This window comes from Strix aluco, chromosome 19 (genome assembly GCF_031877795.1).
Source record: "Strix aluco isolate bStrAlu1 chromosome 19, bStrAlu1.hap1, whole genome shotgun sequence".
Classification (NCBI taxonomy): domain Eukaryota; kingdom Metazoa; phylum Chordata; class Aves; order Strigiformes; family Strigidae; genus Strix; species Strix aluco.
The window spans coordinates 10,126,859-10,154,738 of NC_133949.1; the positions used below are offsets into that span (position 1 = coordinate 10,126,859).

At 39.6% G+C, this 27,880-nt stretch overlaps 1 protein-coding gene across 7 annotated transcripts; it reads left to right on the forward strand.

Annotated features, from left to right (window-relative positions):
• Positions 1-1,577: 1,577 nt before the first annotated feature.
• On the forward strand, positions 1,578-27,570 carry RABGEF1 (RAB guanine nucleotide exchange factor 1). Of its 7 annotated transcripts, none has more exons than XM_074845482.1 (11): positions 1,578-1,705; positions 11,677-11,862; positions 15,166-15,332; positions 16,331-16,450; positions 18,581-18,601; positions 19,486-19,655; positions 21,232-21,313; positions 22,128-22,260; positions 22,662-22,753; positions 23,123-23,379; positions 24,394-27,570. In XM_074845482.1, exons 2-11 carry the CDS (start codon positions 11,684-11,686, stop codon positions 24,790-24,792), a joined length of 1,620 nt encoding a protein of 539 aa, XP_074701583.1. In that variant the 5' UTR covers positions 1,578-1,705; positions 11,677-11,683; the 3' UTR covers positions 24,793-27,570. The 7 variants fall into 7 exon arrangements, with proteins under 7 accessions (XP_074701583.1, XP_074701584.1, XP_074701585.1 ...); XM_074845483.1 differs by having other exon boundaries at positions 19,489-19,655; XM_074845484.1 differs by lacking the exon at positions 18,581-18,601.
• Positions 27,571-27,880: the final 310 nt, after the last annotated feature.

The window sequence follows — 27,880 nt, forward strand, 5'->3', positions numbered from 1 at the left end:
AGAGAGGACCCAGGGTAGTTCTGAGTTTTGGGCTATAGAAACATAATTTCATTTAACAAACAGAAAAAAACCCCTTCAGTCTTTTATTATCTTTCTGCAAATAAGCTAGGTTTCAGGGGGTAATTAGGTTCTGTTGTTGTCTTCTGTATATAGTCTTCTAACTGGAAATTTCTTTCAAGAACAGCAGTTCTTAGGCATTTTACATACACAAGCTTAGTGTAAGTTTACCTCCACTTTCACTGTGACTTTTATAAATGGATTTTGTTTTGCTGAATTATAAATTGTATGTGTCTATGCATTGTAACCCGTAATGCCTTTGAAAATCCAGCCTGGATGCTAACGATCAGGGTTTGGAATTATCTCCAAATGTGTTTTGTTTTTTTAAGTAAGTTGATGTGTGATGTTTGATACTGTGGATACTGTAGTGTATTATTTCTTACTATGTTAGACATTTCAGTTCAGGTAATATATAGCCTATGTTTTTTATTTACAGTACATGGAAGAAAATGTGGATATAAAGTTTGTGTTGTGCAATAAAAGTGTGTTACTCTGAAAATTGTTGGAATCTGGCTGATTTGGTCTGCAGCCACTGCAGTCCCCCTCCTCACATTCCCTATGATTTGAGTTTGCTTTGCACGACTGCAAACAAAAAGACACCAGTCTCCGTCCCAGGCTTAGTCTAACGACACCAGCCACTAACTGGTCCATCAGCACTTCCTTAACAGATGGCACTTGCGCAATGTCTGCAGGCTCCTCGGGGACACCGGCTGGTATCAGATCCTTTTAGTTCTACTTCCTTCCCTCTGTACCCACCCGTTCATGTGAAACAGCCCAGAGAAGGTCTGTACTGTCCCTGCTTGGGCAATGCTCAAAAAGAAAGTTCTGGATTTGCATAGCTGGCTCTGTTTAGAAGTATTTCCCCCTTGTTTCTGAACTAAAATACCATTTTCCTTGCTGTCCATTTGCGTTGCTAAAACGATCCCAGCTTTCACATCTGGATGTTTGTGCTGAGCTGTGGGAGGGAAAAAAAAAAAAAAAAAAAGACAGAAACCAGCGCGTGACAGCACTGTGTAAATGAGAAAGGGAAGGTTTAAATAGCAGTAGCTATTTCTGCTGCCGTCAGCATAAACACACTCCCAGGCGCTCATGTGGGCTGCCTGATCTGGACAGTGCCTGGGTTTGAGGTAAAAACAAAGCAGCTGGTGGGAGTTGGTGGGGTGTGTCTGAAGGGAGAGGGGGGATGCTGCTGTGTGGTGGGCTGGAAGGGGCAGAAAATGAGAATCTGGAGAGAAAGACACCCCAACAGACCGGATCTGTCCCTGTCACACACAGGGAGTGTGAAACAGCCCTGACGAGGCCGTGCCCAGCCGGACGGGTGGCAGCTCCTCAGCCCCCCGGGCAGTCACCCCTGCTCTGCCCGCGCTCGCTGTCCCCAGCCCCCGCCGTTGTGGCAGCGCGAACAGCCGCCGCAGGCCCCGAGCACCCCCGGCCCCGCCGCCGGCTCCAACCCCCGCCCCGCTTCCTTCCGGGAAAGGCCCCGCCCCGGAAGTGACGACACGCGGTTCCGCCGCCGCCGCGGAGGGGAGGCAGCGCTGGGCCGCCGTGAGGGGAGCGCCGCCGCGGGAGGAGCGCAGCGCAGCGCGGAGCAGCGCGGAGCGGAGCGGCGGGTTCCCCCCCCCCCGCCCGCCGCCGCCCGGGGCAACCGGTGAGGCGCAGCTCTGACCCGCTTCGCTTCTGGCTGAGGGGCCGCGGGCCTGGCGGGCCCCTGTCGGCGGCACTCTCGGGGGCTGCCCGGTGCCTGCGCTCTGGGCCCGGCTGCGGGAAGGGCTTCCCCCGCTGAGGGAGCCCCCGCGCCTGGCAGCTGCGCGGTGACAGTTGGTGGCAGTTGGGTGGCTGCCAGCGTCCCCCCCGCGCCCCGTCGGCTCCGCCGCCGGTCGTTATAATTCGATCTGAGTCTCGGTGATACCCGCGCCGGGGCGGGCCCCGCTGAGGGGGGGGAGGGGGGTCACAGCCGGCCCCTCGCCTCGGGGTTGCGGCTGTGCGAAGGGTTCACCGGGCTCCAGGAGGTGAACTGTAACGGGCTAAGCACACCGGGATACAGAGAAACTTAGTGAAGCAGTTTCTGCCATGTGCAGTTCTTAAAACGAAGTTGGTTTTATAATACATATTTTTGTTATTATTATTTAATTCCAGGCGTATGTATCAATAGTTGATCAGGGTGAAGGTGTCACGTAACTTTGCAAATCTGCCCCCTCAGCCAGTTTTCCTGCTAAGTTCCTTGTGGTTTGAGGGGTTTTTGACTCTTTGCTTGTAAGTGTTACTGCTGCACGGCTTCTTAGTGTAAGACTGGGGATCAAAGTCCTTCAAACTCGAGCCAAGTGAAGTTTGGAGTGTATTTGAGATGCTGAGCAGTGCATTTTGGATGCTTTTGTGGGTGTTTGTGGCTGTATAAGCACCTTGGGTAGCGTTCAGGTCGTTCCTCTGAAGTAGGGAGTGGCTGTATTTTCAGAGAGGGTGTGAGGTACTGAAAGATGAATGATGCACTCCAAGTAACAAAAAAAACTCTCCGAGGGAGTGGTTCGACACTGGTTTAAATCCTGCTGGGCTGCTCTGATCTTTGGCAGGGGGACAGGCTTGTGTGGTGGCTGGGGTGCTGGATTAATTGAGGGGGTTGTTACAGGCAAAATTCAAATGAGGTTTTCGGTTGTGAGTGGGGCCCTAATCTGGACCAGTGCTGGGAATTAGTGGCACTGCACAGTTTTGGAGAAAGGGTGGCATTATGGAGGTTATGATTTAAACCCATTATTGACACAACTTGCCATACTTTCCTTGTTTGGTCTCATAGTCCCACAACTATTTTGGAAGCAGCGCTTTGTATTGGCAGTTCCTCATGCCAGTACTCTGGCATGTGTACTGAGCAGCTCTTGGTTTTCCAGTTACCTGAGACTCTTTTGAGACTAATGACCTATCAGCATAGAAGGATGTAGTGTTTTCCAGGAACAGTACTTTACTCAGGAATTGGATGTGTTGGCCTTCTCGACGTGGTTATGTGAGTGTTTTGCAGGGGAGAGGATTAGGAAAAGAATTGTAATGCAATGGAATGCTTGGCTGACAAAAAAACCCAAACCAACACATAGTAGAAGGGAAGAATAGGATAGAAAGCCAATTATTCATAAGATCGCTTTATGCAACAAACTATGATTATAAGCTTGAAGATAGTCCATGATTCTGGTATTTAAGTTTGTTTTGCAGTCTAGAACAGTCCTTCTCAGCTCCCTCCTTCCCCTCCTGATGTTTGCTATATAATTCCCAATTATGGTGGTTTTGGGGTTTTTTCATTACTGATGATGGACTACTTGTGACCTAAAATTCATGCTTGTGAAGACCTTTTAAAATGCTGTCAGTGGCAAGTCGGGTACAAAGTGCATAAGATGTTTTGAAGTTTTTCTCTGAGGCTGTAGCAAATTCAGTTTTAATGTGTATCCAGGTGAGTGTGGTTGACAGCTTGGCAAAAAACAGAGCGTGTAGGAGCCGACTGCTGCTGTTTCTGAGGAGATTTTAGAAGTTTTAGCTAATCCTCTTCATATTGTTACTTCAATTCCCATTCAAACAGGACAAAGCACTTTTTAGATGTTTCTTGTGATTTCATTTAAAAGTGCAATTATGAGTCACATGTAGATGGTGAGACAGTCTGTTAATTCATGCAAGTGTGCTGCTTGTAGCTGAGTGGTCAGTGCTACAGGCGGTAGTTATGCGGACAAACAACTGTAGCATAAGGTCTGTCCCCCTGTTGGAGGGGGAAGATGCATTTTCAAGTTGAAATAAATTGTGAGCTCTGTGGGTAGAGTGATGAAGCCTTATGGCCATGAGGTTTCAGAGGTTTTAAGTAGTGGCTGCAATTTCCCCTGCCAAATTACAGTACCAAACAGTGCGGTTATTTTCAGGTGGCTGATCACACTGCGTGTCTGTCATCACACTTAACGACTGTTTCTTTTCTCAAGATCATCAGTGAGCTACCTGTACTGTTTATACTAGGAAACAACTTCTATAGCTGAAATTTCTTAGTTGCAAGAAAAATGCACGTTAAAACTGTGAAGACTCATACGGACTATTCTGCAAAGGTAGCTACCATGATTCTTTCCTAATTCGTAAGTTGTCTAATGGCTTTCATATTTTCTCTTCGTGAGTCTCTTAGATCATGTTGCTCCACCCTTTCCTTTAGAGGAAATTAACTCATGTTTAATTACCTTCCTGCTAATTACATGCCTGAGTGTTTAGGGTTACAAATGAATCATGATTGTTTCAACACTTACATGGCTCTTAAGAATTTTGTGGCATTTGGGTCAGTGGTTGCTCTTTGCAATACATACATGTTGTTTTAAGGATGTTTTTCCATAGGCAAAATTCATAGTTGTTAGAGACTTTCACCTGATCCTATCTGTCCACTCCCTCAGTTTTGAAGCACTTTATAATCTACCTTGTAAATTTATTTTCAGTAACTGAAGTTGTATGCATTCAGATGTCAGGAGACTTTTTTTTTTGTTGTTGTTGTTCTTGGTCAGAAGTGTAGAAGGCTGAAATAGGATTCCCAGAAGTCAAAGGCAGTTTCATACCGTTGTGTCAATCTGCTTGTTTTGTCTGTTATGTGAAGTCTTTTCCTGTTTTTAGATGTGTTTAATGAACTTTGGTACCAAGATCGAAACTTGTCTACAGAACAGTCTTACAAAGCCACTGCTTTCATTTCCAGAGTTAGCATGCAGATTTATTTAGAAACTGGTTTTCACAGCTTGTAATAATTATAAATTGGCTTGCAATTACCTTTTACTAAAGACATCTACAGATTGATTGAGACCCCTTTCTACTCAGCTTTGATATGTGAGCTGTTTCAACCAGCTCTTCCATCCTGAACAATCCAGAACTAATAAATAGTTTATGAAAAAGTCAATATCTTGTCGTTGTGGCAGTGATGCAATCTGCACTGACAATAAAGGTATCTGCCTACTCAGTCCCTGGGAAGTAAGGTAGGTACGTGTTAGAAAGGAACAAGAAAAACAAGCTGGTGGTGTCTGAATAATTGATAAATCTATACTACTTCTCAACCTTATTTCACACACAGTGCTTTTCCTGAAGCCAAAGCTGTGTCTGCAGTCTTTGGAAACCCCAGCATGTTATGAAAATTATCTTAGGCTTATCGCTGAAAAGAACAACTTATGTAAGTGTAGTTTCTTTCATGTGAGCATTAAATCAGCCCTTAGTGACAGATCTGGTTTTGATGAAAGGAGAGCTTTTTTCATATCACATAAAAGGAAGAATGCATTTGCTCTTTGTTGTGACTATGATACCTGCTTTAATAAGTTTAGTATGATTTTTTTTCCAGCTATTTCGTAATCTGGCCTGTGTGAAAATTAGAATATAGTCTTTTGCTGTTGTTGAGAGCTTTGAGTCTGATAGGAGAGGTATGATGTCCTGGAGCAATAATTGCTGCTACTTCAGTCCCCATTATGGGATACTGACAAAAATGGCCCAAAGATTTGTGTCCTAGTAACTGGAGGAGGGAGTGCCTTTTGGAAACCTAGAGCTAGTTTTCTGCTTTATGTAACTGGCCTGCATATCAAGATACCACATGTGATCATCAGGTGTTGGCAAAATTTTGAGCTCTCTTCATATCCCATCATTTTTAATTGTGAAATAGCACTGATGATGAAGGTTTTATCTTTACTCCCATGGGAATGTAATGGAAGATCATCAGAGAAAAAAAGTAGTAACATAGTATCTGGTTGCCTAATTCTGTGTCAGTGCAACCTGGTTAGTTCTGCACTCATGTTGGTGAACTTCACCAACATCATTTACATGAGCAGTCTGGATGCCAGAGGTTGGACATCCAGCCTGATGTACTCGGGGCTAGACCCATACCAGAATGTAGGCATCTGAGGTGGGATGTAAGCAAGGTCTAGCTGCCTGAGCTTTCGTGACTGTCGTAGGTTGTGTTCTGGTGTCTGTAGCTGTTTTCCAGCAGTGTGTTGGGAATTAAGATTGTAGATTGCAGTCTGCAAATGCTGTCTGAAGACTAAATGCTTTGATGGAATCCCTTTACAGATTTAGATGTATCCTTATTGCTTCCCATGAGAAACTTGGTCTCCTGAGACCTGAAACTGAAAATTCTTGAAAACTAGAATGTAGGTTTTATTAAGCATCTGCATTCAATGAATACTGTTGCACTTCAGGTCCATGGAAAACATTTCTTAAAAAAACCCCTTTCCTCTTTCCTCCACTCTCTCCCAACGCTCCCCTGGCTGACCTTGGCTGACCTTAATGCGTTGGTTCTTTTTCTTTGATAATACTTGTACCAAAATGCATGTTTCCTGTGCCTTAACCCTTTCTGTGTTTTCTTTAGTAAATCTTCAAAGACGGATTGAAGTATGTGACTCGGGGAAAGTGATGTGGCTGTTGGCCAGCAGTATTTTGCAGAAAAGTTGCTTTTTCTGGTTTTGGCTGAGATGTCTGCTTCCACGACTGTGGTAACAGAAACCCTGTACTGTATGCACATATGTTTTCAGTTGCAGCTTTGACAGAGTCACAGAGGAGCTGTTGGGCAGACAGCTGGTTTATTCTTTCTAAAAAAAAATTTATGTGAATTTCAATTTTCTGAAGTAAGAGCTATGGTTTATTGGGTATTCTTCTTGGATGACAAATGACGGGAAAAATCTAGGGGTGTGAGCAAGGGATGAGAAACCTCTGAGTTGGTATTGCACTTTTAAAAAAGTAAAACGGATGCTCAAAATACTACTGAATAAAAAGAAAAATTTTAAATGAGTCAAGGTACAACAAGAAAAATACGTTGATAGGAAGATGTATTGAGAGCTTCAGAATAAATTGCGTGAAAGCGAGTAAAAAGCTAATTTTGAATTAAATCACAGTGGGGTTTTTTTGACATGCTAGACATTGTAACAAAACTAAATTTTGTAAGATTCTTATGAAAAAGGTACAGAAGGAGATCTGATCTGTCACTAGAGACCTTTGATGTGCAACCCTTCAAATATATCTAACATATGTATTGTATGCCTCATCTACCAATGGTGCACAAGTTTTCATCTGCTCTTGATATCGCTACAGTTTGGAAAAATAAAGCTCAACACCTAGAACAGCGCGGAAAGACGTATCCATGGGCAGCTGATGCTGTGGCTCGGAGTTAGGATGCTGTCAGGCCGGGTGGGGACTGGCCTGGGAACGTGTGTGGCAGTGAGACAAGGAGCTCTTTGGTGTCCATACAGTCTAGTGCTCTGGTAGCTGTGGTACAGATACACTGGCTGCCAGCAATGGGACAGCTTTCCATGTTGTAATTGTTCAGAATAAATCCACTCTTGCAGCCCTGATGTAACAGTACATGTTAGCAGTGATCCTCTAAGGAACCACATACAGGGTGTGTTAGGTGGAGTTCAAAGATCGTGGCCATAGAAAGGGGCTGGGTGTTTTCCATTTCAGAGGAAAATGGGAGGGAAGAAGCTTTTACTTGCAAATAAGTGACAAGGGGAAAGAGATTTTTATAAAACAATAACTAAGTCTAAGAGCCTGTTCTTTTTCTAAACTTTTCTAAGGGTTGTGTCTAACATAGATACTAACCTTTGAGGTCTAGAACTGGTACAGAAATGCTTAAAAGAAGATTCTGTATCATGGTATTTGTGAGGAAATGTGTAAGGAAGTGTCATTTCTGCTTTCCCTGACAATATTCACAGCAGAACTATTTGAAGCAGTTATTGAGCCAAGCAATGTATGAGTATACTTCATATTACAGGTGTTTGCTCCTGTGAGGGGGACGTGGTGCTTCTTGAAGTTGTTGAGAAGTGTTTTAATTGGAGTACAGGAGATATAAAAAGGGTGTTTGGTGCAGTGCACCTCTCCAAATGGTACTAGTTAATTTTATTTATGATCTTCTGTTACTTTATTATCCTTCCTGATTCGAATTTTTTTTTTTTTTTTTTTTTTTAAATGTGAAAGTCTGTTACCTTCCATACTGTTGTTTTCCTGACTTCTCAGTGGTCAGGCAGTATGAAAGCTGTTCAGAGTTGCCCACCTCTCTGACTCCAGGAAAACATCAAATTTGTTCTTTGTTTTGGATTATGTGACTCGGAAGTGAGCTTTGAACAGGTCATGCATTCAGGGCGTGAATGGAAATAAGAGGTCTGACCATGCAAAATAAATGGTGTGACTGTTCAAATACACTGAGGAGTTGATCTTTGAATAAAGAATGATACACCTTTAACTGTAGTGGAAGGGAAAGAAGGAAATATAGAAAAACAAAAGCAATTTGGACACTCAAAAGTTCCAACAAAACATTTTTAGGAATGGAAGATCAAAAAGTACACAGTGATTTAGTTGCAGAAAATTGACTTGGGATGGATTTTTCATATTCAGTTTATTAAAACTTGTTGCATTGTTCTGTTCATTAAAATGTAAATGCTGACCTGCAAAAATTGGCTGTGTAACTTTTTTGTAATGGCTGTATGTGTTTAAAGGAAGCAGAAAGCCTCTGCTTTAAGTGCAGCGTGTGATTTCTTCATATTGATTCAAGGTGACCTCTTTTGTCCCTGGATCTGAAACTGATGTAACTGCAATCAAAAATACTTGAAGGGGAGGAAACAAAGAACAACTTGCTTTCTAGTGGCTTGGCTTTGCAGCTGTTTGCAAACCTCTCCTGAAAGAGTGCAAAAAAAATAAAAATCTTTCTACAGAGACCTGCTTTGCTTACTTCAGGGAAAGCTGCTGAATTTTGACACTAAACAGAACGTTATTTTTAGTTCTATTGCACACAAAGGGCTAGCAGGATGCCAAAGGTAATTGTGGCACTAGTATGTGGTTAAAGCTCTGTGGGTACAGAAAGCTCATTTTTGTGCATCCGTATGGAGATAGTGAAAGTGCACAATTGGCACAGAAACAGAGTGTGCTGTTAAAGCTTTCAGACAGCAAGATGGTGGTGGAAATAGAAGCAAAGTCATGTATTTCATTCTACTCCTTTAGTTTTCAAAAAGTCTGAGTGTCTGAAGTACGGTGCTTTTGAATAAGAACAACAGACACCTGAATTCATGAAATTGGCCTACAGACTGCAATTGCAAAACTGCTGTAACTTACTCCATTGTAGTGGGTGATAGATCAGGGATGGTATTTCCTTGGGTGATAGAGATCAGTGTAAAATTTCTCTGAAGATTTTGTTATGAAAATGTTTTTATCTGTTGTGTCTTTGTAGCTCCCTGTAGTTTACAATGAAAACATTCAAACTGATCAGCTTTACTGTTAATGGCAATATTATTGAAAATTTTATGCATGATGGTTTTTCTAGTACAGGCACCTGCAATAGAAGTCTCTAATCAAAATGCTGCTGCAGTTTCTGTTTTTAGGAAGTGGTCTTTAAACTGGATCAGGAGCAACTGAAGAGTTTCAAGCTTTCACTTCCCCGTTCTTTTCAGAATTGGTGATAAAGGGCACATACGATGCTCTGAGAATGGGCCATGTTTCCAAATACTGCCAACGTGCAATTTCCATCCTATGCTGTGCAGTTGACAAACATTTGATGTTTAATTTCTGATCTGCGAGATAGATTGTTAGTCAGCAGATCTGTGTACCATTATAGTCGACATAAAGACCTTACTTGAGGAATCAGAAAATGAACATAGTACAGAAACCAAAAGATTTTTGTGAAGGCAATGTACTTATTGTCCTCTCTTAATTTGCCCGTATGGGAATGAAGTAAAGCTCTCTTAAATATTTAAAAATCTAGTTGTTTTTTTCATTTTGCTTTGCAGAAGCATATTAATGTCTGTCAGACATTTCTGTGGGAAAGAAAAGAGTATTCAGCTGCTCTCTGTCTATATAAATGAGAAAATGTGTCTTTATAAATGATGCCATTAAGAAACCAATTCCTTAACATACAGGTCTCTACAGTGAAACTATTTTTAGATTATATTTAGAAACTCATTACTTCTTTGAAAGATAGAAAAGATGTTAGTGGAAGGAGCCTTAATACTCACATAAGTAAGATGGAATATTTAATTTGTTCCCCCCTCAGAGAAAATCATATGTGTTTCCCATTACTTTACTTAAAATAGCTGGTTTAGATTAATGGGAAATCACCAGGCTTTTAAAGTAGTTGATCTTATATAATTCAGCTTGGAAGAAAATAGCTGTTACTTCCTATAGTAGAAAACTATCTTTGATCATGACAGTTGTGCATATCACATCTATGATGACCCAAATGACCCAGAGAAGAGTTTGAGGCTTTTTCTGAGACTGTTGAGTGCAAGAGCTTCCAGGGGTGAGTAACTGTTGCTTGGGCAGACACATGAACCACCAGAGATCCAGATTCCTCAAACATATGAATTTAAGGGTCATTATGAATCTAGGGAAAAATAAGATTACTCTGACAGTTACTGACATTCTTCAATTTATGAAAATTGCTTTTCATACATTGTGTTTCTATGTGTGTTCTGTTTTCCTTGTGTGATCTTAAGTAAGTGCTGGAGGGAAGGGCAGGGTCTTCAGACTGTGAGGCAGCGTTGGTTTAAAAATCTTCTGGTTTTCCTGTTAGAGGAAGGAAGTCCTAGGGGGCACCTTTGGTTATGAATGTGAGAGCAGGGAACCAAATTGCTAAGATGCTTGCTCAGCTTACGCGAAGCACTCTGCAGAGGATCGTAGGAATAAAAAGGGGCTGGATTTGGTGACCATGATCTGCTTTCCAGTGCCTTGCTGTGGTATTTCTGGTGTCTGTGTATGTCGATATTGCAATCCAAATGTCAATATTTTAATATGCAGACCTTAAACTTGCTAATGCAGGTGATCCAGTGCTGCTTGTCTCCTAAAATGAATGCAACATTTAGAATTAGAACGAAGTAGTTGAAATGCCCTTGGGAGCAAGCTGGCATGTGGGATGGTTTCTGTCAAGTGAGAAAAGAAAGGGGAGGGCTGGATTGTTGGAAGACAGGCTTTGCACAGTGGCGGTGTAGGCATGAGAATAAATCTTTTTGTTGCAGTCACTATATATAAAGTCTAGAGAGCTGAGCTGTATACAGATGCCCAACTTAACTCTGAAGTAACTCGAGTACTTAAGCAAATGGAGATACACCTCATCCATGTTAATGTACCCTGCTGGGTTAGCTGTGATACTTCACTGTGCTGTGAAGGCATTCTTGGAGGCCAAAGATATGTTACCTAAAGTCTCACCAGTGTCATTCTTTGCAGACACAGTCTCAGCCTGAATACGCACGTATTTACATTTTATCTCTTACTCACTTTGCTTCCTTCACTGGTGATTATAACTTTTCTATATTTCTTTTTTCTTCTGTTGCTCTGTGCCTGCTAGAACAATGTGCTGGTGAGATCAGAGACTCGTTCCTTTTTCCACGTGTGTACGTAGCTGTGTGACTGGTACCACTGGCTGGCTTTCCAGGCCAGCTGTCTAGTACTGTTTGCAGGTCAAAGCTATGCAAACACATGCTAATGCTGCAGTTGGCTTTCGGGGCTGTATGGTTATATAACTGTGCCCTTCTGTGGCCTTTATTTTGTTGCTATGGAACTATTAAATAATTAAAACAGGTGACTTCTTTCTAAAAGGCAAGCCTTCAGAAGGAGTTATTTCTAGCAGGTTGTTATCATGTTTCTGTCTTTAACCCTTTTCTCTTTAAACAGGAAGAAAATGAACCTGAAATCTGAACGCAGAGGAATTCATGTTGATCAGTCAGAGCTACTGTGCAAGAAGGGATGTGGTTACTATGGCAATCCTGCTTGGCAGGGATTTTGCTCCAAGTGCTGGAGAGAAGAGTACCATAAGGCCAGGCAGAAACAGATTCAAGAGGATTGGGAGCTGGCAGAGCGGTAAAGAGCCCTCTTTATTCCTTCATCTTTTACAGTAGGGTGGCTTCACTAAATACTATTCCTGTCCCCTATTTTCTAGTCCTATTTGCTCTAGCTCAGTTTCATCATAAGTTCTCAAATTTGACCTTTTCAGCAGGAATTAAAATCTTCCTTTTGATGCAAAGATGAATATTTATGACATTCTAATTTAAGAGGCTTCAAAAGAAAGTCTGAAGTAACAAATGTAAACACCCCCCAACCTCTCAACAAATACTTTGACCTAATTTGCATACTGAAATCTGTAATTCTAACTAGCAGTTGAAAGGGTGAAAGTGACAATTTTGATTAAAATACCTCTGCCTCTGGAGACTGCAGTTATTGTCTTTAATATAGCCAGCACAATGGTTTTACATTTCAGCTACTCATTAAAAATTTGGTTTTAGTCTTGTCTGTGGTCATTCTTTTAAACTGCAACGTTAAGCCCGAAAGCATCAAAGCTCTAGATTTGATAATTTAGGTAATTTTTTAAAGCACATATTTTCTGCAAAATAGTCTAGTTTTCCTTGTGTGATAAATGCTTGACCCTGAAAATTGGTAAAAATCTATGCTTGAGTGAGAAAATAAGAGCAGCTGCAACTGCTTTTTGTCGGGTTTGGGTAGAAAGCAAAAGCATTATCCACTGCCTGAGGAACTGCAAAGCATCTTCTTTTGTACTGCAGCTGTCCTTTGTGTCACTTCCAGGTGTGAGTTACATGACATCCACTCAGAATTAACTGTTTCAGGGTTATCCTCAAGATGGAGGAGCATCTAACTATGTATTAAGAGTGCATTGACAGTTGACTTGAGCTGGCCAAGATGTTTGTTCGTATTGACACAGATTCTCTACATACGCTTACCTTGATGTATTAGTGATATATGCCAGAACTATAGGAAAAAGTACAAATGCCCAAAAGACATGTCTACACTTGAGTTTAGAACCCTTCAGTGAACTTGAGTTACCCAGTGATACATTAACCAAGGTCACTGGAGGGGAGGGGGGGGAAAGAAGAAGAAGAAAAAAAAAAAAGGCATTAAGTGCACTGTTCACGTCAGCCTGCCTGAAGAAGGTGACATCTGTGGAAGCTCTCTGAACTTGAGTTGGGCCCAAATTGATGGTTATATTTTGGAAGCCCTAAGTTTTCTGGTATCTAACTACCCTAGACCCTTATACCTTAGGCCTTGAAGTAGTTTGTTTTTAAAGTTCTCTTTACTGTCTGGCACTGTAACAGATTAATCAGAGAATCATAGAATACCAGGTGGGAAGGTACCTCAAGGATCAGCTGATCCAACCCTTCTTGGCAAAAGTACAATCTTGACAAGATGGCCCAGCACCTTGTCCAGTGGAATCATAGTATCGAGTGTCGGGGAATCCACTGCTTCCCTGGGGAGATTATTCCAGTGGCTGATTATTGTCATTGTGAAAAACTTTTGTCTTGTGTCCAATCAGAATCTCCCCAGGAGTAACTTGTACGTGTTACCCCTCATCTTTTCCATGTGACTCGTAAAAAGGGAGTCTCCATCTTCTTTGTAGCCACCCTTTAAATACTGCCACATGATGATAAGGTCTCCCCTGACCCTTCTCTTCTCAAGGCTGAACAGACCCATTTTGCTCAGCCTCTCCTCATATGGCAGGTTTTCCAGTCCCTTGATCATCTTTGTGGCCCTTCTCTGGACCCTCTCCAGCCTGTCCACATCTTTTTTTATATAGCGGGGACCAAAACCAAACACAGTATTCCAGGTGTGGGCAGACAAGAGCTGAGTAGAGTGCGATAATGACTTCTGTATCTCTGCTGGTGATGCCCTTGTTGATGCAGCCCAGTATCCTGTTGGCTTTCTTTGCCACTGCAGCTCACTGTTCACTCCTATTGAGCTTGTTGCCCCCCAGGCCCCTTTCCACAGAGCTGCTCCCCAGCCATGTAGATCCCAGGTGTGCTGCACTCCTGGATTGTTTTCTCAGGTGTAAGACCTTACACTTGTCCTTGGTGAACTTCATGAGGTTCTTGTTAGCCCACTCTTCCAGCCTCTTCCTGCAGCGTGGCTCTCCCTTCCAAAGTGTCCGCTTCCCCACTCAGTTTGGTATCGTCAGCAAACTTCATCAGGGTACACTTGATCCCATCGTCCAGATCACTTATGAAGATATTAAACAGCAAGATATTAAATGTACTAACTGCAAAGAAAGGTAGAAAGAAGTGCTTGAAACTTTTTCTATCCTCATCAGAAGGTGCCAGGTAAGCTATTGAGTACAGTACAGAGGACATGCCATTTTTTTCCTCTGCCATAAATTTGGCTTAAACAATTTATAAAAACTTAAGTGTTATTAGAGCAGGTAGTTATGCTGTCAGTCTTACAACATCTATGTACAATAAAGTGGGGCATTTAAGGAATTCTTTAATAACTGTTCAGTAGGGAGATGCTAAAGAAACAGATAAGCTGTGATTGTTGTAGTGAACAGACAGGCTTGTCAGCACAGATAAGACACCATTCCTGCCTCAAGACATTAGAAATGCAAGACCATTTGTGGTCCATCCTGAGCTGGATGGATGTTTAAAGAAAATTGCTCAACCTTTTAGCATCTTGAAGGGCAATATAATTTAACCTATTTTAATCTTTCTGCATAGCAAGAAAAGTAACAGTTGAAGGATTAGCATGTTTGCCCTCCCCTACTTTTTACATATAGATGAAAAGATGGGCTTGGTCTTTGCAAAGCACCCATCAGTGTTGCAGTGAAGTGGTTCGCCTCATTCATTCAAGCAGGCGTGTGCATTACCAAGATTTGAAAACGAATTATGACAGCAATGATCTGTTTCCCAGAATATTTCTGAGATTGTGACAGGGTATTTCACTTGCTCAGCTGCGAGCCAGTTTTTATCTTTAGTAAGATGGTAAAGGATTGCCTGTGGTAATAGGTTGTGAAACTCACAACGTGATGCAACTGAATTGATTATTGGAAGTCCTCCCACAGTCTTTCCCTTCACCTCTACCTTTGTAGAATTCAGGGCTGTGACCTGAGGGGACAGTGACCATGATTATGCTCCTGTCTCCTTCCTTTTGACCTTACTATTTAATCCTCCCTGGCCCTCTTAGGCTTTCCCTCACTTTCACCGTTGCAACATGGAAAGAGTGGATTTAATGTAGTGAAGGAAGATGTGGTAGGAAGCAAGAAATGAAGATGGGCATAGAGGACAATTAGCATGTCAAATACATGATTAATTTATTGCACAGGAATTTAGTTTATATGTGCTCGTTTTAAGCACTTAAATTAGACCTACATTTTTATAATTCCAGACTTCAGCGTGAGGAGGAAGAAGCATATGCCAGTAGTCAGAGTACCCAAGGGGCACAGTCACTGACCTTTTCAAAATTTGAAGAAAAGAAAACCAATGAGAAAACACGAAAGGTCACTACTGTGAAGAAGTTCTTCACTGCTTCTTCCAGAACAGGAGCTAAGAAGGGTAACTTTCTCCTTTGCTTTTAATGGTTCTGTACAACATGTTAAGTTGAAAAGTAATTGTGATAGATGTATTGTACTAAAAGGCAGAGTAGTGCTCTGTGACTTGAATTGTAAATTTGGAATAATGATGCTTCTGGAGAATGATTGCTATATGTGAAACCTTACTGAAAACAGAGAAAAACATGAGCTTTTGGGTGATGCCAAACAATCTGTGTTAGTTATACAGGAGCTCTTCCACTAAAGTGTAGTATAAATGTATTCCTGGTGGTGGTCTACCACTGCGCTGCTGAGTGGAAGTATCTTGTTTGTATGACAAACGCTCTTGCTAGATTCATGAGTCAACCACAGTGTGATACTGTGGTTTAGGACTTGAAGGGGAACTCTTCCTGAAGAAAGCAGGAGAAAAGGTACTGGCTGTCAGTCACTGCTAACAAACTGGTACGTCTAAGTGTGATAGAAATGCTGATACAGAATATCAGATGATGCTGTCATAATGGATCACTTCAACAGAAAAACCAGCATGTGTAAACAGGGTGCCTTTAAATGAAAATAAATGTGAAAGGAAACTTGTAGTGTTTATGTGTATGTGGGTTGTGAATATCAAGTTTGTGGTTGGCTGAATGTTTATTCTACAGCATGTGTTACAAGTAAGAATGATTAATGGCAGGGATGTCTTTGCATAGCAATAGCTTACATGGGCAAACACCAGAAAATGCTAGACTGTGGAGGAGGCATTCCAGAAGAAAAAGCAACATTAGTGTATCTTAGCCTTATAGACAATGTATTGCCTTAATAAGAAGTTCTGTGTCTGGATTTCATCTTAGAATTTGTCTTGGTGCATGGGCAGCAGCTGGCTATATGAAGCATTCAGCTATGTATTAAGAACTTTTTTTATGTGCATTCTTCTCACTTTCCATATTTTCTTTTTATATCCCATTCACCGTTTCTCCTGACATGCTCCTGCTCTCGGTGTCTTGCTTGCTTTTGCATTTATTTCAGTGGCTCAAGAGAAAATCGTTAAGCAAGGACAGCTTGGGAGGGAGCGAAATGCTGATAACATTCTCAGGGATTTGAAGGAGATTTTTACTCCCTCCTGGGAACTGGCTTCCCCTACTGAAGGTAATGCAGTACAGCTTGAGCAAGCTGTCTGCTTGATTTTAGTAAGCTTATTTCTTAGCTGGGCTTTGCAAAATACAAACTAGGGTTGTGCCAGTTATAACTTGTGCTGTTGAATATGAAGATGGCAAAAAAAGCAAGTCTAGCATCTTGAAGTGAACTTGAATTTCTAAACCAATTCTTTGCTTTTTGGTAGGGAGACTATAGGAATAAAGCTGAAGCTTCTTTGAGCTCTACCTTAGTCTGACATTTGAAGGATTATGCAGTTTCAAAAAACTAAGAATTTTGTAAGAAGTAGCTAGATCTTGTGCTGCTTCATATTTTTATAAAAAAATAATTCCAGGTTGCCATTATAAATCTGATTAGAAGTTGAAACTACTTCAGTTTAATAGTTCACACTCCAAGAACTTTTGCATTCCCAAAACATCTCCAGATGTTTGTTATATTTATCAAGAAGACAATTTCATATCAAGAGAAGATATACTGGTTTCATTTAAACCAAAAGGACACCAAAACCCTTGATGCAAACAGCTTTAGGATCTTGTCCTATGTTATTTGTTTGCAATTCTGATTGTTCTGCTGACTGAAGAAATTTGAAGATGTACCATGCTTTATTTTGCAAATTATATGAAGATGACAAATGGGTGTGTGCAGTAGAGCTAATGACAACACTATTTTTATATTCTTTACTTGGACTCAGATCCATGACCATGGCACAACCATAGTGAATCACTGGAGTGCTAATGTTCTGCTGTGACAACTAGCATTTTTTGTAGAATGCCTTGAGAAAGATTTTAACATTAATAGTGTTTATTCTTTGTAAAGGTGATCCTTTCTTAATTCTTCCCATATTCTTTTAATTTTGGCATATCTCCTCTACTAGGTTCTCTTTAACTTGTTCAAATGGAATTTCTTCCCTGTAATCAGCTTCTTTTTAGTTAGACTAAATTCTTCTAGAGTACATGACAAAACTGTGAATATTTTGTTGCTGAAAGTACATTTGTTCCTGCAGACCTTAGTAATCAGTGCATATTGTACAGGTTCATTTTCCTTAAATCAGGATTTCAACACAGAGATTAATGAAGGTGCAACATTTCTGAGTGACTACATGTAGTTCTTGGTGTGACTCATTAAAAAGATGGTTCATTCTAACATTCAGATTTTTTTTAATGCCTACATTAACAGTAATCTGACTCAATTGTCTACATCTCTCTAATAACTAAAAAAATTACCTATTTTGAATCTGTGACTAAAAAAATCATATTCATTTTCCTTAAGGTCAAATAGTGGAATAAGGTTCATGATTTTTCTCATACAGTGAGCTCAGTGTTGAAATAAGTAAATAAATCTTTGGCTGTTCTTTGAAATGAAGTCAGTAATTAACTGTGGAAAAATATCTTTTAATTTTACCCTTTCAAAAGTGGACCTGCTTTCTTTGTTTATTATTGCAAAGCTATGCTCTCTACTTAGTGATCATGTAATATGAACTGTGACAAATGTAGATCAACATATAGTGATGGTTGCTGTTCAGCTTGAATACTGTACAGGCATTCTACTTTGAATCTTAGGTATAAAGAAGATTGGAAGAAATCCCCTCTGGAAAAAGTGTTCTTGTTTAACTAAAGGAGATTGATTTGCACTTTCTATCTTAATTGCTGCAGCTGGAATTTAAATATTTGCAAAACCTTTTCCATTCTTATCGCTTAAATACCATAAATATCCTAATGGTATCAGACCAAATTATTATCCTGAGAAGGTTATGCTGAAGTGTAGTCTTGTGCTTGGGTCAGATGATCAGTGGTGTTAGTCACTGGATCATACAGCTTTGAATTCACTATAGTGCTCTATCTCTTTAAAAGCAAATAAGAAACCAAAAAACCCCCTGATAAGCTACCTCAAGTCTAAAACATACCAACTTAAATATACTGATCCCATTTATTTTCTTTATTTTGGAGTTCTGCATGTATGCTTGTTGAAACAAGGATTTTTTGTTGTGCATGTTAGTATTTTCTGATTGAAAGATATGTTTGTATCATGTTGACCATGAATGTTTTCATGTTTTCTGTCTCTTTGCTGCTTGCTTTTCATCATGTTCATTTACATCATCTCTATTCAATCCTTCATTTTGAACAGTGTTGGCTGGCAAGTTGAAAGGTGGGTGAACTAAACTTGGGTAGTGGAGGTATTGGATCACTACAATTAACTTACAACCTTGGAAAATCAGATGTGTTTATGTGGAAAACCCTGTGGTTGCAGCTATGTAAACCTGCATTCAGTGCTGTGTGCCGTCTGTGTTCCTACATCCTTCTTGAGTGCCAAGCAAATTCCTCCTTGAACAGGCGTGGTGCTTGGGCTCTTGCTGAAACACAAACGGCCAGGTTCTCATTTACACTGCGGGTGCGATTCTGTGGCATCTGCTGCCTGGCCAAAGAAGGGCATTTGCACCAACTTCATGCTTCCAGTCCTTGTCTTGTGCTGCTGCTACTGCTGCTCCTGTGACCTGGTGGGAAGCCAGCTTGGGGAGTTGATCAAGTTGAAAAATAACCCCATAAGAAACGCCGATTTTTGACTAGGACTGCCCCGAACTACAGCTCCCTGAGCTAGTTCATGAGCCAGTTGACTGAATGCTTGTGTTGGTGCAAGCAAAGGAGCAGGAAAGTGAAGGTAAGGAAGAATGGAAAAGGGGACCACTCCATTGCAGAATCCCATCTGGAAGCCTCAGTCTTACGTGGAGATACCTTACCTAGGAAAGAATATGTAGGAAACCCAAAAGTGAACCCATGTTACAGTAACTTGCTAATATGAAAAGGCCACTAGTGTAAATGGGTATGTGGCTATAAATGTTTCACTTCAGTGGAATACTCAGTTTCCTAGACTTTTGTTTAATAATATCCAGCATTTCACTCATAAAGCTTGAGAAATAAATGCTCATTCATCTGCACAGTTGAAAAGAACAACCTGAAATTTTAAGATGCATTAAACACTGAGTTCATCCATCAGTGTAAAAAAGCTAATCTGATGTGCCCAAATTTTCCCAGCAGAGATCCAAGAAGCCAAGGCTCCCAGCCCTTCTATAAACAGGCAGGCTAGCATTGAGACAGATCGAGTATCCAAGGAATTCATAGAATTTCTCAAGACATATCATAAGCCTGGACAAGACATCTATAAGCAATGTAAACTATTTTTGGACACAATGAATCATAAAAGGGTAAGTTTTGCATGCCTTCTACAGAAATAAAATGGGGATATGAGGGAGAGGTGGAGAAGATGCTGCACTTTTTCCAGCCATTTGGGTTTTACATATTGTATACAGGAGTCTTCAGCTGATACGCTTAGTCAAATGAAGATCTAGTGGCAGCCTTAAATTCTGCATGCCTTGCTTCTTGGTATGGCTTGTGACCAAAGAAACCCTCCAACCCCAGTATCTCTGGTATCTTGAGAGAACTTTCCTTTGCATCCCAAATTAGTTAGTTACAAATAAATCCCACATAAATTAGTCTGTTGAACAAACAGTTTTCTAGGTAAATATGACTTGTGGAAATTACAGTATTTTACATAATGAGCTTTTAGATATCTTAAGTCTAAAAAGTTATATAGATAATACAGTATTAACCCACATGTCTCCTTTTCTTTCTGGAAGGAGAACTTGACTGTGCTTTTTTTAATATGGAAAAAGGCTTACATCTTCATTCTCCATAAAAAAAATAATTTAACATTCTTGAAATATTAATGTGTCTGTAGTGCCACCTATGGTTGAAATGAGTCAGTATTCAGCACACCTTTTTTTAATATTTTTTTTTTCCCTTTTTCTATTTAGTATTTAGTTACTCAAATTATATCCTCAGATTGGACTGGAAATTAAAGGGAGTTCTGATGGAATCTTACCTGCCCTCAACTTTGAAAATGTCTTGAGATTTTTTTTCTTTTACAACCGATTCATTCTGAGCATAGAGTTTGTGAAAATAGTGTTGTTATTGTTTATAAACACTGAAGCTGCTCTCATTTCCTAGTTCTTTGATAATTGTGCTAGTCAGAAGGAAGTCTTTCTCAAAGCATACAGTTTGCTATTACACGTAAACCAGGTCTAACATGCAGTACTGCAATCAGAACTGAGACTTTGTCTTCAGGGTTTGTCTGTTTTTGGCCTTAGAGAATTCAGAAACTAAACTCTTAATTTTTTTAAAATGTATGGTTTTATGCTGCCATTTAATGGTGAAAAGTGACTTGATCAGTGAAGTTAATTTTAACCCTTCAAACCTCTGTTATGTTCTTCAGTAGCTCAGTTAGTTAATGTCCAGAAGACAATGTGGTTTCACAAATAACATTGTGAACATATTTCATAGTAACTTTATCATTAGAATTGCTTACTGTATAGATAGTCTTTCAAATGATGATTTATGTTCTTGTTTTTTGATATACTGTATATCATCTTTTAAAAGTTAGAGACAAAATTGGGAGCAAACCTTCTGCTTAATAGTCTATGTTATTTTGTCACTATTACTCGGGGATGTGTCTGGGGAAAATGGCATTGCACCTGTCCAATTCGGTTGCTAATACACATCTGTTCAGCACATAAATGTGAGTCTTTCACATGTTAAAGGACCAGTATGTCTTGGTTTCTCATATTTTTAAATATAATTTAGCCAACATAAACACCTCTGACGATACATTTGCATTCTTAGACTGTTATGCAGCTGGACGCTTTCCTTAAACAAATACAAAACATCAGAGGCATTGCTGCCATTTCTTCCACACATGCACACTTAATCAGTTTTCTGTTACAGGACTTAAGTATTGAGGAGCAATCTGAATGTGCCCAGGATTTCTATCAAAATGTAGCAGAGAAATTACAGACACGTTGGAAAGGTATCATGTTCCTCTTCCTCGTATCTTACTGCTGAAAAAGTAATGATTTGAGGATAAAGCCTCTTGTATTTTCAAGTAAAAATGAAGCATTCCCAACCAGCTTTCAGAAATGCTGTTAACAAATTCTAGTCCCATAGTTAGAACTATTCCCAGCAGCACCAGTTCTATAAACTTTTGCAGTCTAAATTATTTGTTTTTACAGGTTTTTCTTAAACTCTCAATGAAATGTGGTTCTATTGTTTTCATTTCTTGTTTTAAATTCAATACTACTTGTTTAAAACTGAAGTTGACTGTGTAGCCTCCACCCAATTAATAGGCTGTGAGCCTTACGTTACGCTGTAACGCACAAGAAGCCAGTGAGAGGGGAGCGTTTCTCTTGCAGGCTGCTTTTATGTGCCTGGTGTGTAAGTGGCACAGCTTAAACATACCCAGGGATTTTTTTAGACATAAACAGGAACAGAGGACTTGGAAGACCTCACTGGATTTATTCTCAAAGACTATTTTCGAGAAATATTCTTGTAAGCTGCAAGCAGCTGAACCTAATTTGTGTGTTGAATGTGCTAAATGAATGTGCTTCATTGTGAACCTATGCATGTACTTACTTTGGCATGTCACTATGGTGTTCTCACCACTATATTTTTACTTCTGCTGTAGAGTGTGAAAATACTCCAAGTATATCCATTCTTTATTAACTGAGGTTGGCTCAAGTCAGTAGTACTGATCTGGTAATAAGAGGACCAAACTGTATTAAATCTTCAAAAGAACCATGGAATACTCTATTTACTGTATTGGGGGTGGGATTTGTACCTTTCAGTGCCCCCTGAAAAAGTTGAGAAAGCAATGGATCAGATTGAAAAGTACATTATGACTCGACAGTATAAATATGTCTTTTGCCCTGAAACAACTGATGATGAGAAGAAAGATCTTGCTGTCCAAAAGAGAATCAGGTAAGTCTTTAAAAGAAAAATAGTTGAATAATTCACAGTCCTGTAAATGAGCTCTGAATCAAGCACGTTAAAAATCTGCTGTGCACACAAAAATGGCAAACTTTTTAACCAGAAAGGGTTAAAAACACCTTATTTAAGAATTAGAAGGAATGAATAGAATGAATAATGAAAGCTACTGCACTAGGAAAACTAACTGGTTTCCTTTTGTTAAATTATAGCAAAAAAAGACAATATTTTCTCTAGAAATAAATTACTTCAGTGGAATAAACTAGCTTATGAGTGGACTAGTGCCTCGTTTACACAAAGCACTCCTTGTGCCTTGAGTTCAAGAAGCAGCTGGTTTCAAACACCTGAATGTTACTGGCACAGAACAGTTTAACATTTTTTTTTTCTTGTCACAGGGCTTTGCACTGGGTAACGCCACAAATGCTGTGTGTTCCTGTCAATGAAGAAATTCCAGAAGTCTCTGATATGGTTGTAAAAGCAATTACAGGTTTGTGAATGATGAAGTTTACATTTACAGCTTTAAATTTCGTATCTCTTGCTCATAGAGATTATTTTCTGCTGTCATCAGAGGGGCGTCCAGGCTTTTAGATTTGCAGTAGTCTTTGTGGTATTGGACTAGTGTATTGTCTGTGAAGCAAGAATAATTTTTCTATCACAGAAGTGTTTAGGCTTACCTGATCTATCTGAAATACTTATATGGAACCAAGAAAAGGTTGAATAAACAGATACTTTTATGGAACAGCAAGCACAACAAATAAAAATGATGCAATATTAGTATTGTCTAGTAAGTGTCCTACTCATTCAGGTGTCTGATTAATATGGTTTTAATGATTTTGAGAACTTTTTTATCTTACAGATATTATCGAAATGGATTCAAAGCGTGTCCCTCGTGATAAATTAGCATGCATCACCAAGTGCAGCAAGCATATATTTAATGCTATTAAAATCACAAAAAATGAACCAGCTTCTGCTGATGACTTTCTTCCAACACTTATATACATTGTTTTGAAGGGAAACCCACCCCGTCTGCAGTCTAACATCCAGTATATAACACGCTTCTGTAATCCAAGCAGGTTAATGACAGGAGAAGATGGCTACTATTTTACCAATCTGGTAAGTGCAGGAACAGTGTTGATGTTTTAGACAACAGCATTGTCTTTTACTTGGATGTAGGAATTTCTAGGAAAGGCAGACAGTATAACATAGAAGGAAAATTAAAACTAATGTTCAAATACTGGTTGAGGTTATTTAGAGTACAGCAACCTCTTCTGCTTTATCTCCTCTCTCTTCCTTCTCTGCCTTCCAAACCAGACAGTGCTATGCATTCTTTATAACATCAAGCCCTTTATTTGACCAGTCTGATGCTAAGACTTGGGTACATTTTTATTCTGTAAGGAGAGAAGTACTTTCTGTTCCTAAAATCCTGAGTTTGGGCTGTGCAGGTGCTACGGATACAAAGTTCCCCATTTAAGCCCATGAGAGTTTCTTGAAGAGACTGCAGAACTAGGCCATTAATGTGTGGAGGTAAACAGGCTTTTTAAAGCTTCTGCAGGAGGCATTTATTGGTGTGCTTGTTTATGTTAGAAGAAATTATGATTAAGAACTTGGCTTCTCTGCATTTCATCGTAGAGCAATTCTCAAGGTAAAATATGTAGTTGAATGAAATACTTGGAATGTTAAAAATTCCTTTTAATAGAAGGAGAGCATCCACAAGGTAAGATGGGCATTTGACATTCCTTCCTTCAGAAAACGAATAGAGAGCATAGCAGATCTCTGATGATCAGATTATTAAATATTAATAAAGTGCTTTTGTTTAGTTATCGTGTTCTTTCTGTTCTCTCACCTTCAAAATGCAGTGACCCTGAGGTTTGTAATTATCTAGTGAGTCAGTACTATTCAGCTGAAGTGCTTGTCTTCCTGTATATGTTCTCCAGTTTTTTGTCTTCAAACTTTGGGGAAAGAGGCATATGAACTATCTGATATAGTTAGCTTCTGGAAAAGCTCTTCAGGAGCCATCTGTTGAGGCATTAACTAATCGATTACTGGTCTAACAGCAGGATAAAGAATAGAACACATACATTCCAATCTGCAGCTTGCAGTGATACTTGCTCTCTGTTTTGTTTGTAGTGCTGTGCTGTGGCCTTCATTGAAAAACTGGATGCTCAGTCTTTAAATCTAAGCCAAGAAGATTTTGATCGTTTTATGACTGGTCAGACATCCCCGAAGAAGCAAGAATCTGACAGTTTTTCACCTGATGTGTGCCTGGGTGTTAAGCAAATGTATAAAAACTTAGACCTCCTATCTCAGTTGAATGAGAGACAGGAAAGAATTGTCAATGAAGCCAAGAAGCTTGAGGAAGACCTAATAGATTGGACTGATGGAATTACAAAGGAAGTCCAAGATATTGTTGAGAAATATCCATTAGACATAAAACCAAAAAATCAAGCCTTAGCAGCTATTGACTCTGAAAACGTGGAGAATGACAAGCTGCCCCCACCACTGCAGCCTCAGGTTTATGCAGGATAATTATCAGTGTTAACTTTGAAAAGCATCATTATCCTCACCTACTACTATCTGCTACTTGGGAAGGGAAGTAAATTTAAGGCTAAAAATGAGATAAGCTTAAATCAGTACATTTTTAAAGGTACTTTTTTTTTTTTGTTAAGTGTAATGAATTGTATTTATTTTAGTCAAGTAGATTTCTATTAGGCTTTTGTGGGTTTTTGAACTGAATTTAAATTTTTCTACACAAACCGGTGTAATTTTTAAGCAACACTAGTCCATTGACATCTTTCCTGAAAGCTTCCTTCTAGGCATGCACTTACTTGTTTTTAATAATTGGTTTAACTTAAAGAATTCAAGTTCCAGCAGAAACTCGAAAGGTACCAATGTTAGTCTGAATTTATTCTGTAGCTGTAAAGATGAAATATATATTGTAAAATATGTAAAATTGTAAATAGATTTAAAATCTAATGTCTCAACTGTGCATGACATTTTGTGTATGAGTGAAAATGATATAAAAGTGTTCATTTTGGCACCTTTCAGTTAAATCACATTGCAGTATAAAGGCAAGTACACTGTTAATGTTTCAGTAAGCTAGATGGTATAACTGATGAATGGCAGTCAGAGAGGATATTGTTGTAATGATTTTAAAACTTGACATTCATCTCATAATCTGCTCTGTAAAAAAAAAAAGTACTATTTAAAATATGACACTTCTTCATGTAAACGTTCTCTCTGCTTTGTCAGTATACCTGGTAGCCTTCAGTGGTGCATGTGAGTGCTGATATTACTACTTCTGAAAAGAATGTTGAGCCAGGCTTCAGAAATAGGAAGAAATATTTGTGTTAAAAATTGCATAATGTGGAACAAAAAGGGGGAGGGGAGGACATAGTGCAAGAATTGCACCAAAAGTGGCTTTCTTTTCTGGCATTGCCTAGTAATTTCCATCAGTGGGCTAGGTCCTGATTGCTTTTTTGACAATCCTGGTAGATAAGTAAGTTCATATAATTAGGCTGCTTTTTAGAAGAAGCACGAGTCATTGCTCGGAGCAGAAGAGTGCACTTTATTTTCACAAAACGTCAGTCTTCTGGTCTTTATTTGACCCCCCCCCCTTTAGCAAAGGGACTTACCTTGCTAAAGCATTGAACATCAAGGTCTGTTAATACAGCTTTATGTCACTAAAAGTTCAGATCGGTATACTTCAAGTTAAAAATAATAGCTCAGTCTGCAAAAAGTAACCTCTTGCAATATAACTTTTCTATACCAGTGAAACATTTTGTATATAATTTTAAATATCTTTCAGTTAATCCAGTCTGCCATGACTTGTTTGTGTACCTGAGATATCTAACATAAAGCTACTTAGCTTGAACTACTTCTAAGCAATGTTAAATTCTTACCATCAAGGAGGAAAAGTACCTACCTCTTTATTATGTTCCACTGCTTTAAAAACACTGGTGTTTTAAATTTGCACTGCAATAATTTCAGACCACAACTGTGATTTCGTCCCGTTTTGTCAAATGTATTTAGCCTTATGAACTATGGGTTCCTAGTGTTTCAGAGGTAACCAGTTACCCAAAACTCCACTGCTGAGGTGAAGCAATGAACTAATTGGATGATCACATTTATTTATTACATTATTTAATGTATCATGTGTCACTGCGGCCAAATTGCTTAGGATCTGACCAGTGCTTGTAGTAAACAATACTGTAAAGTCTTTATTTTCTTTATAAACACTAGGTGCTAATTCTGATATCCAGGTACACAGGTTTTCCGGGGGGGGGGGGGGGGGAGGAAGCAAACTTTTAGCTATTGTGTAAATTACCATGTTTAAATAAAAGTGTGTACATTATGGCCTTGTTAATGAGTTCCTAAAGATCTCGTCACTGGGTTTAGTTATGCTGTTAATGATTAATGTGAATATAATTGTGACGGCTTCTGCATTCTCTTGTGTTTCAGGAGACACAGTTCTTAGCCATTCAAGTGCAAATGTAGGTTACAATGTCTTTTTTCTTTGTAGAAAGGTCATTGTAGTGATTAAGTACTTAAGAACGACTTGCTGGTGCATTTGTACTAAAGTATCTCTTATTCATATGCCATCTTGTTATCAAACCACTAAAGTGGGAGTGTTTTCAGGAAACAAAGCCTCCTTAAAGGCAGGTAAAATGGATTTCCATACCCCATCTAAAAGCAAGCAGGAGTGGTTTGCTCCTTGGGTGGTAGCAACGCTGGGAGCAGCTCTCACAGGAACTTGCGTTCTAATGTTTGAGTAACTAGACTGCTTTAAGACCTTGTCAGTATTTCATTAGGCAGATGACCTGTCTGTAGGTGAAAGAGAAATAGTTTTGTCTTGCTGAAAAGTAAGGTCGCTCAGTTGCCCTAGTAATAACTGCAGAGTATCTTTCTTTAAAAATTCAGACCGGGCAAGCTGTCACGCACAGAGCGCTGTGAGGTGCTGCTCACCAAGCCGGGGAGATACTGTGTCAGTTCTGGACACACTGAGATACTGTCTTAAAGTGAACTGGAATACAGGCTGCTGTGCTTTGGTGACAGGCACAGTATCAGAAATTATTTGTTTTTTCAACAGCCCACTACTAGTTCAGTATTACTGAAAATGAAGGCTACAGCTCGTTACTAGGAATTGGAACTTACATTGTAAACTACTTCTTTGCATGTGAACTCCCTATTTATTTTGCTGCAGTAAAGAAGGTATTTTACAGAAAGTACTAGTTAATTAAACTGTATGTCTGGTTTTATATAACTGAATTCTGAAATTAAATTGATTCTTCTGCCCAGTTATCAATACTCACACATTCTCTGGTGTATATTCTCATGTGGCTGGGTATCTCATCCTTAAGGTAGGGAGGCACAGATAGGTGCTGATATGTACAGCCAGTGCTATTTAACTGCAATTTGGAAAAAAAAGGTTAAAAACGGTTGGGGGGAGAAGCAGCGGTGTTCCATCTGATGAAGGAACTGAACCTTGGAGGCTCATATGCTATAGTGGCTGCAACACAAGACAAAAGAGTTTGATACTTCATCTGGGTATCCAGTAGGAGATTAATGTGTCCTTTTCCTTTATCTACAGCCACCCTCCTTTTGTCAGAGATGTGTG